The sequence below is a fragment of the Eulemur rufifrons genome, chromosome 7, assembly GCF_041146395.1.
Source record: "Eulemur rufifrons isolate Redbay chromosome 7, OSU_ERuf_1, whole genome shotgun sequence".
NCBI classification, from domain to species: domain Eukaryota; kingdom Metazoa; phylum Chordata; class Mammalia; order Primates; family Lemuridae; genus Eulemur; species Eulemur rufifrons.
In genome coordinates this window covers 12,044,083-12,057,980 of record NC_090989.1, presented here as the reverse complement: position 1 = coordinate 12,057,980, position 13,898 = coordinate 12,044,083, and the positions used below count along the sequence as shown (strand labels likewise).

The following is a 13,898-nucleotide window of genomic DNA, read 5'->3' as shown; positions in this document are numbered from 1 at the left end:
TCACCTCTCCCTCACTAAAAGTTCTCTCAAATTAAAAATATAATTCCTTCCTAGAAAAACAGATTTTCCAAGTCAATCCTGTAGTCACACAACTACAGTAACCGCACATTTTGCAGAATGAGAAATTTTGGACTAAGCAAATTAAACAAAATGGAAAATATCTACCTATTATGTATTGTTATAATTTTTCTTTTCTGACATAGGACAGTGACAGAGAAATGAGGAAGAACTGAGAAAGATCTAACAGATGCCAAAAAGAAATATATAGATGAGACCAGATTATTTCCTTGACTTGACTTTAAACATTTCTCTATGAGACTTTGGAATCAAAGTTGCCTAAAATTCATTCTTGCTAATCTATGAACAAAGTGCTTTAAAGGGGGTGTGGGAGAAGGGTTGCCAAACCAATCATTCAGTTTGACAAATAAAACCAGAAAATAAGCTCTAATATGCTCATCCAATGCCAAAACTGAATTAACAGTACAGTATTATCACTCATTAAGCATTCCCCCTGTTGTCCTAAATCAGACAATCTAATGACTGATAAGCAATGAATTCTCTCTTTAATTTTTTTAATAAGAAATTGATTAAGCCTAATGTCACATCTATATTCAATTTCATTTTATAGTATTTAATAGTCTTCATGAAATTTTAAAATTTGAAAGATGTTTGCCCCAGGACATTAAGCATTTTAGACGGTCAGCAGAAATTGGTACTTTCTCTTAAAGTAATCCCAGATTAACTGCCTATAATTCTATAAAAGTTCAAGACTTAGCATTTTGTTTATTAATATTTATCTTACATAATACCAAAACTGTCAATAAGGTGAAAAAATACAAGTTCTCATGTTTTTTAGGTATTGTAAATGGTTGTTTTCCACCACTCTGCTCCCTGATACACATATACATGTAGGTCCACATCATAGCGCTCACAGCAATCTATTGGTTAGACTTGACTAGGTTTATTACTCTATGTTAAAGGAAAAATTCTATAACAACAGAGATGTTGTGAATTCTGATAAAAGTAGCACTTCAGAAAGTTTTAAGGCTTTAAATAACCACAATTTCACCCAATTAAAAAAAGTTTCATCAAAGATATTTTTTAAAAACCATTTAATTTGTGGTATGGAACATCATTTTCCATCAATATTGTTGCTTCATGTTCACATATTTCTGAAACTTCAACCAAACACCAATTGTGTAGGCACAGATCTCATGATGTTTATGACTTTTTAAGACTTACTAATATAAGATATAACACAGTAATATAATATCAGAGTAATACAATAAATTTTAAACGCTAAAGTACTTCAGAGAAAGGAAATTGTAAGTAAAATGAGTTTCCAGCACTTAAAATATCATTCTTACCTATGTAGCACCTTACAACAATTCTCATAATGCCTCAAATTCATGTTGATATTTACCATTTCCATAAAAGACCTGAGTCCCCAGATTGCAAGCTCTCTGTGAAGCACTGTTATAATCTTTGAATCTCTTATTACACCTAGTATAGTATAATATACACTGGAAGAATTCAAGTATTTAATGAAGAGATCAGCGTGGAGGAGTAACTAGAATCCATTCAATGAGATCTGAGTGGCTGTTGAAGGATAACAAACCTTGATTTTGGAAGTAGAGGATTCCTGTTAGAAAATTGCAAAGCATGAAGTTGGATAAGCCAGATCATAGGACATGGGTGCCTAGTAGATCTGACAAGCATAATATATCAAAAGTGGAAAGAACTGTCAGAGCTAGCAGGAAGCAGGGCCTAGAGGGATAGATCACTTAGAAAACTGCGAGTATCTTCCAGGCTAGAATAAATTATGAAAACCTTAACTGAGGATGATAGCAGTGGGAATAAAAAGAAAGAGAAAATCCAATGCCTAGAGAATGTGGGGGCTAAGTATAACAGGGCTCTCTTTGCCTTCTCAGGACTGGCTGCTTCAAGGCTATTATAGTAGGATCCTGCACAACAGAACTGAGTAGAGAACTTAGTTAAAAATGCAGATTCCTGGCCCCATTCCAAAAGAAGAAAAGATCAACTTCAGCTGATCTGTAGTTGAAACCAAGACTCTGCATTTTAAATCACTTCATATGATTCCTCTAAGATATTTTCATTTTAAAACATCAGTGGAATCATGGAGGATACAGGCTGGTACCGGTCTGTGGCCTGTTAGGAACCGGACCACACAGGAGGAGGTGAGTGGTGGGTGAATGAGCGAAGATTCATCTGTATTTACTGCTGCTCCCCGTCACTTGCATCACCGCATATGCGCTGCCTCCTATCAGATCAGTGGCAGTGTTAGATTCTCATAGGAGTGTGAACCCTACTGTAAATTGCACACTCGAGGGATGTAGGTTGCGCGTTCCTTGTGAGAATCTAATGCCTGATGATCTGAGGTGGAGCAGAGGTGGTGAGGCTAGTGCTGTGGAGCGGCTGCAAATACAGATTATCATTAGCAAAGAGGTTTGACCACACAGTAAATGTATAATGTGCTTGAATCATCCTGAAACCAACCTCGTCCCCCTGTCCTATGGAAACACTGTCTTCCATGAAACCAGTCCCTGTTGCCAAAAAGGTTGGGGACTGCTAGACCAAAACATTAAATAACTAAGAAAACCACTGACCTAATACTCAACCCAAATCAAGTCAATAATAGGCCCCTCAGTGACAATTTGGCAGAATTATTGGACTGTCTCGCTGTCTCAAAAATTATAATCTTGGCCCAGCACGGTGGCCTGTAATGCCTGTAATACTGGCACTTTGGGAGGCCAAGGCAGGAGGATCCCTTGAGACCAGGCAGACTATCTATATGAGGAGGCCACAGCATACAGAAGGAAGTAGTAAAGAAGTCCCACCCAAGGAGGACCTTTCAGTGTAACTACTCGGGATCCAACCTTATTGAATAATCAAACACTGTAATTTTGAACTTCTTAATAAGAAAACACAGAAAACAGCATAACACAGGCCCATAAATAGGTTACTAGAATCTCTTAAACTAGCCTGCCCCTAAAAACAAAAGCATTCAACTTCTATCAAATCAGGCTTTTATGAATGTTCTTTTTTTTTTTTTTTTTTTTTTTTTTTTTGTTGAGACAGAGTCTCACTTTGTTGCCCAGGCTAGAGTGAGTGCCGTGGCGTCAGCTTAGCTCACAGCAACCTCAGACTCCTCGGCTTAAGCGATCCTACTGCCTCAGCCTCCCGAGTAGCTGGGACTACAGGCATGCGCCACTATGCCCGGCTAATTTTTTCTATATAGATTTTTAGTTGTCCATATAATGTCATTCTATTTTTAGTAGAGACGGGGTCTCGCTCAGGCTGGTCTCGAACTCCCGACCTTGAGCAATCCACCCGCCTCGGCCTCCCAGAGTGCTAGGATTACAGGCGTGAGCCACCGCGCCCGGCCTATGAATGTTCTTAAAGCAAATATTCCAAACACCCATTGCTGATCATGAAAGCTTAGGAGAAGTAGAGTTGGGTTGGGAGTCTTTCCCAAAGGAGATTTGGAGAGAGATATATCTATTTAAGTTACCCCTACAAGCCAAAGATAAAACAAGTCAAACCGGTCTTGGACTTGACAAGAACTCAAGAATTTTTGTAGAGCAGTGCAAGTGTTAATCCTTGTTAACTCTTGGCCTATCATGAACGAAATGTATTACTAAAAATGTTCAAGTGGTGTGTAATTTTTCTCCACAATAACCAATCTAGAATGTAAGAGATCCAGTAGTAAACTAAAAGAAAGATTTTTTTTTTTTTCTTTCCCTTTTCTCAATACTATAGACTGAGGCACAAAACTTACTGGACTATATATATACCTAGAGGCCTAAAATAAATATGACATACTTTAGGGACTAAATATTTGTGAATAAAAATAAAATGCAAAATTATACTATTATGAACAATCCAATATTATGACTTTACATTTTTAAAAATCTTCTATTTTATTTTATTTATTTATTTTTTGGTGGAGACAGGGTCTTGCTATGTTGCCCAGACTAGTCTTGAACTCCTGAGCTTAAGTGATCCTCCCACCCTGGACTTTGAAAGTGCTGAGATTATAGACATTAGCCACCACACCTGGACCTTATATTTTAAAAATCAGGCATTTATTTCAACAAAGGCAAGCTTGAAAAATTATCAGAAAGCAAGTCAGAAAACATACTGAAGATGACAGGTTACATATAAATTATAAAATAAAATTCTAGTAGCAGATATATCATTGATAATAACAACAATAGCTAACCCTTACATGGTACTGATTGTGTGCCAAGTGCTATTCTAAGTGCTTTCCACTTAATCTTTATAATTCCATGAAGTTGGTACTATTAATATTATTCCCATTTCATAGATAAGGAAACAGAAGGGTTAAATCACTTGCTCAAGATCACACAGCTAGTAGTGGTAGAGTAAGGATCTCAATTGAGAAGTCTGATACTCAGTGCTTTATTTTTACTTTTTTTTTATTTTATTTTTTTCAGACAGAGTCTCACTACGTTGCCCTGAGTAGAATGCCGTGGTGTCATCATAGCTCATGGCAACCTCAAACTCCTGGGCTCAAGCAATCCTCCTGCCTCAGTCTCCTGAGTAGCTGGGACTACAGGCACACACCACGACGCCTGTCTAATTTTTCTATTTTTCGTAGAGATTGGGTCTCACTCTTGCTCAGACTGGTCTTGAACTCCTGAGCTCAAGCAATCCTCCCACCTCAGTTTCCCAGAGTGCTAGGATTACAGGTGTGGGCGTGAGCCACTGCACCCAGCCCCAAGGCTTTGTTTTAACTACTACATTCTTCTGCCTAAAGAGACTAAATTGTTACATACTAAGATAACAAAATATTAAATATGAAATCACTGAGTATCAATGTGCTATAAAAACCTCAAATTTTTCAATATTAAATACGACAGCTGAATTCCTATGGCTATTTGAAAGAGCATTAAAGGAAAAAATACCTAAGACAAGTCCAGGAACTCTGTACTCAGATCCTGATTTTTGTGAAGCTAGCCAATATTATTAGATAGAATAGTTAAACTATGGTCTATGGTCACACCACCCTGAACACGCCCAATCTCATCTGATCTCGGAACCTAAGCAGGGTCAGGCCTGGCTAGTACTTGGATGGGAGAATACTGAAACTATCAATGAATTGATGAACTATCCTGAAAGTTTAGGAAATATGGAAAATATCAAAAAAATAAAAAACTGAATGTCAAACACATACTTGCAACCCTGGTTGCTCCCAGAACAGTGGAACAGATCCTCGGATTTGTATGAAGGAAGAAACAGAGTCATCTAAGTACACAACCTAAAAAGAAAAATAATATATAAATTATTTCCACAGAGAAAGTTATATCTGTATTAGAAAAATGAATTTACTAAAATCTGTCATATGTTAGTTATATTTTATATTTCTCATATATAACTGTCCTAATCAAAATATCCAAAACAGGCCATTAAACAAGCTTTTAATCTTTTTTTCAATGAATGATATTAATCAAAGTAATAGTAAAAATACAAGCATAAAAATCACAACTTTTAAAAAGGAATTTCTTTTAAATCTCAATATTTTACACACATACCTTTATATCTCATTTAATTTTTCTTTAATTTTTTATATTTTTTTTAATCTAATTTGAAGATGAGCTGGGCTAGGGGTGTATTCTGAATTTACAATCATATAGTTTCATAGCCAAAATCATAGCTTCTAATTTTTAGATGGTACACATACCTGCCATTAAGAGTTGGGTTTGATTCAATGTCACAAAAAACACTTAGGTTATCCAGCTCTATAATTGAGGGTTGAGGGTTTTTAAATTCAATACCAAAACATACAACATTGAGTATGCCATGCTGCCCAGTGACTATCTTGTTACCTATCTGAAGAATCATATCAAAATAAGTTTGTTCTAGTGAAGCCTTTTTTAAGGCCAATATGTAACGAAGGACATTCATAAAACAATATTATAGATGTCAAAATCAGTTCTCAATCAAATAAAAATCTGTCATTCTAGTATGTTCTGTGCCTTTCCTATTATACACAAATCAAGCAATATAAAACACTATATACCTGTTCTGTTTCTACAAAATTGGCGACATGACCATCATCATTTGTTCCCCGAACATTAAACCTGGTCCCAGCTCGTTCACAGCTTAATCTTGAAATGAGGCAAGCCTTTGCCTGTTTATGAGCAGCATAAATTGTTCTGATTTCTACTCCTCCACACATGAGGCGTAATAACCAGTCGTCACAATTCACACCATAGTGCTTGAGATGCAAATGCAAAGACTGATTCCTACCAGAAAAAGAAAAAAATGTATTACCTTTTTGAGTACTAAATAACAAAATATAAATTTTAAAATGGTGATTCTGGAACATTAACTTAATGTTGTTAAATTAAAAGGCACCAAAAATAAATCAGTTCATTTACATTTATGCTAGGGATCGGAAGATAGAGCTATAAAATGAGATTCTTCGACATATTATCCATGTCCATAGAAAAGAAGCATTTTTGTGTTTTTAGTGTCTGTGCCTCATTTCTGTTATGTCTTTATAGATGTGACTAGTGGCTACCGTATTAGACAGTGCAGACCTAGGGTTCACTCCAAATACTTTAAGCATTCCAGCTAACAGATGGGGCCTGGTTTCCAGACTTTTTCAGGAAAAAAAGTTTTATTCACACAAACACACAGAAGCCCAATGATTACATTACAGATAAAAGCAGAGTCATCACGGCTAACTAAAGCAGGGGTGGGGGCTGCAGCCCTGCCAGGTTGGCCTTCTCACCTATCACCCCTCATGGGTCTCTCCTGGAACTTTAGTCCTCCACAGAACACACTGGTACCTGCTGCTTTTCTTCAGGTGGAAAAGAAAAAAGAAAAGAAAAAAAAAAAAAAAGAACACACTGAAGCTTCTAACCAACCTAACACTAAGAAAAATATATTGCTGAGCAGAAAAACGCTATCAATTTAAAAGTGGATTTTCCATATTATTAAAGCTTGGTTCTCTGAGTTTTAAGTGGAATTCTTAAGCTCTCTGTACTACCTTCCTGTCTTAAACAAGGCATAAAAAATGCATCAGCATTTTCTTGAAGACTCAGAGCAGCAGTCCTCAGCTCCCTGCCCACCACTCAGATTACGGGCTGCAGCAGAGATAAAATAGGTGCTGGTCACATGCAGTCCTGGAAAACCAGCTATGACCCCAACTCCTCTTACCCATCCAAGAAAGCATACAGGAATGTAAATGAGTGACTGGGATAATGTTAAATCTGATGACTATTACTTATTTTAAAAATATTAATACATTGACTTAAGCTTCCATACTTTTATTACCTACACTGATCTGAGGCAAAGTTCACATTGATTGTGACCTGGTATGGCCAGACACCACAGTGGAGACCCATGTCATAGTGAAGGTATAAAAGACTTATTTGTCCTCCATGTAAACAGAACTCAGATCCTAGGCATTCTGTGCAGAGTTTCTCCCTCTGCTGTCAGTTTTCATGGTGGGTTTTGTGATGGGTATTTGCCACTCTTTGACTACAAAAATTACTTGGCTGCATCCTGGAGAATACTTCTACTAAGTGCAATGGTATGCACAATGAATTCTAAAAGTTTCCATTTTTCTGTGCAAAGTGAAGCTTAAGAATGCCAATCCTGCATGGGTGCAGTGGCTCACACCTATAATCCCAGCACTGTGGGAGGCCGAGGTGTGAGGATCGCTTGTGGCCAGGATCGCTTGAGACCAGCCTAGGCAACATATCGAGACCTCACTTCTACAAAAAATTTTTTAAAAAGTTAGCTGGGTGTGGTGGCATGCACGTGTAGTCCTAGCTACTTGGGAAGCTGAGCCATGAGGACTGCTTACGCCTAGAGTTTGAGGTTGCAGTGAACTATGACCACACCACTGCAATCTAGCCCAGGCAACAGAGTGAGACCCTGTCTCAAAAAAAAAAAAAAACACAAAAAAACAAAAAAACAAAACAAAAAACCAATTATACGCAAAATTGTAAAAATTATAAAATGAGCAAAATTCATCTTTGGTGTTTTAGCCATCCCTTTGTTCAACCTGTCTCCTACTGGATAAATCCTCTCAGGCTTTCTTTTATTTAAATTTGTCCCCATTTTCACTCTTAATTGAATGAAAAAAGCAAATAAATTATTCCTATTGATTAAACTTAACCAATGTATCTGTACCTGCTTAGACTTCTAATCGTTGCAGAAAAGGTTTTATCTCTCAATATAAGGAATTTTGGGTAGGAATGAGGAGAGAACACAATGGTAAAGACAGCTGTCCTAAGCACACCTGCAACATGTTTACCTTTTCAAAGGGACTTCAACGTCTTCCACTAGAAAAAGTGTAGTGCTGAAACAGTTTTAACTCTTGGAAGCCTATTTCCTAACGCCAGACAAAAGTGCATTCCATCATCACTAGCTTCTCCGAGCAGAGAGCACCTTACGTCCATCCACTCCCCTAATAACCCCTTCATCCCCTCCCTCCTTCCCTCCCTCTCTCCCCCTCACCCCCTTTTGTCTCCTCCCTGTCTCCCCCTTTGCTAAACCCAAGTCTCCAACATACAGGGCTCTCAACCTTTTTTGCATTCTGCCCTCTCTCCTCCCCCATTCCACTACTCTGGGTCTAAACACTGCCAAATGAGCTAGAAAGTGACCAAGCTGTTGCTCTAAAGTTAGTTTCTTATCCTAAGGTTAACTTTAAGCTCTCTGACAGGTAGAGAAATGGGCGTACCTGAATGTGCTACTCAAGACCCATATAAGTGATAGTGTGAAAGGTGAAAGTGTGAGAGAGAAAATAGAGGAGGAATGACACCTTGAATCTGAACAGTTAAGGGAGGCCAAGAGCAGAGAGTCTTCAACTTTGGCCTTATAACATATTTCAATATAATGAAACATAATTTGCACATGGCAGTAAGGAAAAAAGTCAACATCAGTGCTGGCTGTAGACAACAGAACCACTATACTAGAAATGTGATCTGCTACAATAAAGCAATACTAATTATAGTCCCATGCATTCTGTTCACCATTCATGCCTACTTATAATACAGCACAGTTATGCATAATCATGAAACATATCACAGCTACCTACGTAAGTTTTATCTTATTATAGTACTAGTCCTTGTCCCAGTGTCCCAGTATACTACTACTTCACAGTCTGTTGCTCTTGAATCAGGATCATCTACTTATAGTCTTAAAATAAAAAATAATAAGGGAATCTTGGCTTAGGAAGGGAATATTGACAGAAATAAGATCTCAAAACTAAGAATAGTAAATATGAATAACATAGTTTTGTTACAGCTAAATTCATTCCTAAATTTAAAACAAATATTTAAAATGTATTTCTAAAATGAAAGGTCAGTTGAGATCAGGAGAAGCAAAGGGGTTTCATGTCAAATGCCAACTTCAATAAACTGACTGTAACTACCTGCCATACTCTGCAGAGGATTATGGAGCAGGAAAGAGGGGTATGCTCGATCAGCAATGTTATCTCTGGAAATAGCAACTGTTGAACTATTATGCCCAAAATCACCAAGCTATTACACGGCACATGATTTAAAAGGGGAAAAAATAAAACACAAACTCACCAGAAAAATCTATTATCAGTTGTCTGTTCTTGCATGCTACGATGTGCATTAAGACTCAGATCTAAACTGATGCCAGAGGCAGACCATGCAAAATAAAAGTTTCCTGAATTCAAAACTTTTCGCACTTCTGAAATGCGATCTTCATCTGAAGAATCAATTCGTAGTGATATAAACTCAGTGGAAGTAACTCGGAACACTTCAGATTCTTGAATTTTTCCAACAGACATACATCCTGTGACTAGGACCAGATAATGTAACATAGTATCTCCTGCAAAAACCAAAGATTTTATTGAATGAAAAATCTCAACATTTTTTAAGCTATTTTCTTCTTTCTTCTTGTATCTCTATCTTTTAAATCTGACACTGATTATTTTAAACTTATGGATTTGTTTAAACTCACAGCTAGATCTTTTCTAGTTGAAAAAAAAATCCCTGTTTAAATATTTTAAGTATAATAAAACATTTAAACATTAACAGGATAATCTCACGCTTATGAAATTCCTCCTCTGCTTAATCTGAGGCTATAAAAATTTATCAAATAAAAAAAAATAATGTGTTACAGTCTCTATCTTCCCTTTATAAGAGTGTTAGGAAGTTCAGATAAGATAATGAATGTGAAAGTTCTTTGTACAATTGAAAAACATGGTATAAAAATGTGTGCTGATAATGTTGACGATATATGGGCAAAAGTCCCTGGTAACAATTTATAAAGCAATTTGGTTTACAAACCTTTCATAGAAATTTTTTCTTCTAATTGTGACAAAAACCCTATGAAATTAATATGAACTTGAAATTCAGCAGGTGTACTTTGATCATGGGCTTTGACATAGGCAGAAACAGCCCTTCATCTTGGCTCCCCTATTTATTATCTGGACCAATTTCAGCATGTAATATAACCAACCTGAGATACTATCCCTTATAAAAAGGAATTAAAACAAATACCTCACTAGACTGTGAGGATCGCCTAAGATTAATTAGCAAAGCACCAGTGTTTTACATGTGATAGATTCATAACAAATGGCAAATCTCCATTTTATAGAACAGTGCTTCTCAAAGCACAGTCCATGAACTATTACCAGCTCATAATGAGAAAAGATGCTTGTACTAGAATGGAAATTAATTATATCACCAAGTTCACCCTACCAGTTAAATTTTTTTTCATAGTAAGACTTTATTAATAAAGGAAGCAATATGTTGATTTGCATGATGGTGCAAGCTCCTTATCTCATCACAGGCCAACAACAAAACAATTCATGGACCATTACCAGTCCTTGGGCCACACTTTGGTTCACACCATTACAGACAAACTGGTAATCACAAAGGCAACTCTGCAGTCCACGGTGACATTAAGTGGCAGACAGTCTCAAGCTGAGACCTTCTGAATCCAAAACAGATGTCTTTCCCACTGTAAACCAGGGAAATCAGTGTGCTTCTCATGAAGACACCTTTTCCAAAATGTATTAAAGCAAAGAAAAAGAGCAATGCTTTGATTTTCTTTTTTGACTGTTGATACCCATCTCTTAAAGCGTTCAAACTAGAGCTATCTCTGGAAGTTAAAAATCACAAGAGCTTGACCATGTAGCATGATTTTTTGGGCAATAAACATTATCACAAGATTAGCTAAATTAAGGTTTAAAATATGTTAGCACATTTATAACTTGAGTAGGAGTCTGAAATAATATATAGGTAGAATAACAAAAGTAGAAATTTAAAAATGGATGAATTATATTGAATAATAAACTTACCAAGATTTAATCGTAAAACACCTAAGAGTCCATATGCATCCAGTACTTTGGAGTATGTACCCTTGATTGCCTCTTTTTCTGCAGATGCTACAAAAGAAGTTTTAGGTTACGAAAAATGACCCGAAATATCAGATTCTATTAATACTTAGCTATAAAGCCAGAGTTTCAACCAAAAATGTCTAAATCTGATATTTAAAAAAATCCTATATTATTAACATAAATGTATTGCATAAAGTAGTTTTTCAAACTAGTAACTGTTCTTCCCAAGGAGTTAACAAATTACTCCAGAAACATCTATTAATTAATTCATCCTCTCCCACTGATTTGAAATTTATTTTATTCATCCTTTTATCCCTGACACTTAGAATAGTGCTTGACACATAGAAAACTAACAAAACACTAAATGATGAAAGCTAATGGCAATACTTGACTACACAATTTAGTACAGGAATGGAGAAATCTGAATCTGAAAGGACAAAAGTCTGGCCTTTGTCTTAATTTATTTCTTCTGTTATAAAGTTAATGTTATCTTGCCAAGGAAAGTAACCCACAGAATATTTTCATGAGGGCAGGCTGTTGTGGTTGTTCCATTGAGAAGAAAAAAACAATAAACAAATCCTAAAACTTTAAAGGAAGAACCTTCCTAGTATATAGCAAGTACACATTAAAAATTTGACAAAGAACCAAAGAAATATAGCAGCTGGTATGTCAAAAGACAATTAAAAATAATACATTCTAAAGTCTACCATTTAGAAAGGAATGATCCCCTTTCTCATTCCTTCCTTTTCTTCCAGGTTTCTTTCCTTCTCCACTGCCCTTCCTTATCCATTCCCTACCCCACACCCAACTCACCTCTTGGCTGACTGGTCCACTCCTTATTTACCTCTTACCTCTTGCACTTATCCCCTTTCCTTTACCTCATTTATCTAGGACATAAGACCTTTCAGTAATACTTGTGTGTCCCACGTTAGAAAGTCATTAAAAGATCCTTATACCCTTCACATTTTCTGTCCATCTTTATTGCCAACAAAAGGGGTCTTTTCGGGCTACTGCTTTGCCTAATACTCCTTTGTACTTTTCATCAGAGATCTTTTCCTTTGCCTGGAAGCTCTTCTCCCGGGTTCTAGAGAACATCTTACTTTCTCTGCCTGCTTCACTTCTTTTTAGATCATCTACTCTTAAACCTTCTTCCTAATGATCTCACTTTTGCCTTCTAGTGAGTTGTACTCTGCTAGTTGGCAGCACAGGCTAAGACTAAATGACTCAATCACTCAATTAGCTGACACTTTCACCACGATTCCCTAATATGTTCATTATTAAGTGTGGGCCTTTATCAAACCACCTAGTACGAAATCAGGGAGCAGAGATTTCACAAAGCCATTAAAGTTATGTGGATTTGCATCTCATTCTGCATTCCTAGAGCTCCTATTAATATTATTATACCATATGTTTATAGAACAGTTACTCCTAACATTTCATGACAAGCAACACAAATATAAAACATCACAATATAAATTTTAATTACACTTTATAAAGTACAACAGGATTGCCTTCCCCTAAATACTGCCTTGTCAAGAGTACCACATGCATACAAAACATTAGAGAGACTTGTTATATCTCTCATGAAAGAAGACATGGCTTCCAGGATAATATTCTAGAGTTTTACAGGAGACATTCTATATGCATGTAAAATACCATCACTAATATAGTAATACAGAAATTACTAGATAGATCAGGTTCAGCATCAATCATCATTTGGGTTCAAATAGCAGCAGCTAGTAAGAATTAAAAAGAAAATATATACTTAATGTTAAGTCATCACCTGTCCTTAGAAAATAGAAAAAGTAATTCTATAATGTAAATTACCATGCAACAAAATGTTCTCTCTTATAATAATGCATAATAATTACCTTCCCATTAACTGTACTCCAAAATATATGAACATGTCATATGTCTCAGGCCCAATGAAGGTCCATCTATTATGTCAACCTAATTCAAACATGCATGCCCTGCAGTTTAATATTTACACCTGTGTAGTATATTCTGAGACTCAGAGAACATACATACACACTTTAAAGTGTATATTCTTAGATAAAAGTGTATGCTACAGAAAACAAAAAAATAATTCAAAGAGTAGAGGACATGGCATTTGTTATTTTCCCTACCAATTTTTTTTATTCCCTTTAAAATTCTAAAAGAAATTTTAAAATATTTCAGCTGAGGAACTTGTATATTGCTTCTGTGATGATTATGACAGTAACAACACTAGGCTGCTTTCATGCATTATTCAATTTTCACAACAACCCTATGCACAAAATTGCTACTACTTCCTTTTGACATATGAGGAAACAGGCTTAGAAGCGTTGTCAGAGAATGCAGCTTCATGAGGGAAGGCATTCTGTCTAGTTCTCTTGCCCTATCCCCAGCAGCCTAATCAGTGCCTGGCACTCAGTAGGGGGTTCACAATTGTATGTTCAATAAATTGGTAAACTAAATTTAAGAGCCATATGTACTTTTAATTCCAGGCACTTCCAATTTAAGAAAACAGTGTCTTCTTCCT

The 13,898-nt window shown here is 36.3% G+C and overlaps 1 protein-coding gene across 6 annotated transcripts in view; it reads right to left on the bottom strand.

Moving 5' to 3' along the window:
- Positions 1 to 13,898, bottom strand: part of SYNJ1 (synaptojanin 1) — an 82,213-nt gene that overhangs the window by 50,605 nt on the left and 17,710 nt on the right. For all 6 annotated transcript variants that reach the window (XM_069472336.1, XM_069472340.1, XM_069472339.1 and 3 more), the window contains 4 exons: positions 11,339 to 11,425; positions 9,594 to 9,861; positions 6,065 to 6,290; positions 5,219 to 5,302 (listed from right to left, as the gene is read on the bottom strand). In XM_069472336.1, coding sequence (XP_069328437.1) covers positions 5,219 to 5,302; positions 6,065 to 6,290; positions 9,594 to 9,861; positions 11,339 to 11,425 — 665 coding nt within the window. The remainder of the gene's footprint in view (positions 1 to 5,218; positions 5,303 to 6,064; positions 6,291 to 9,593; positions 9,862 to 11,338; positions 11,426 to 13,898) is intronic.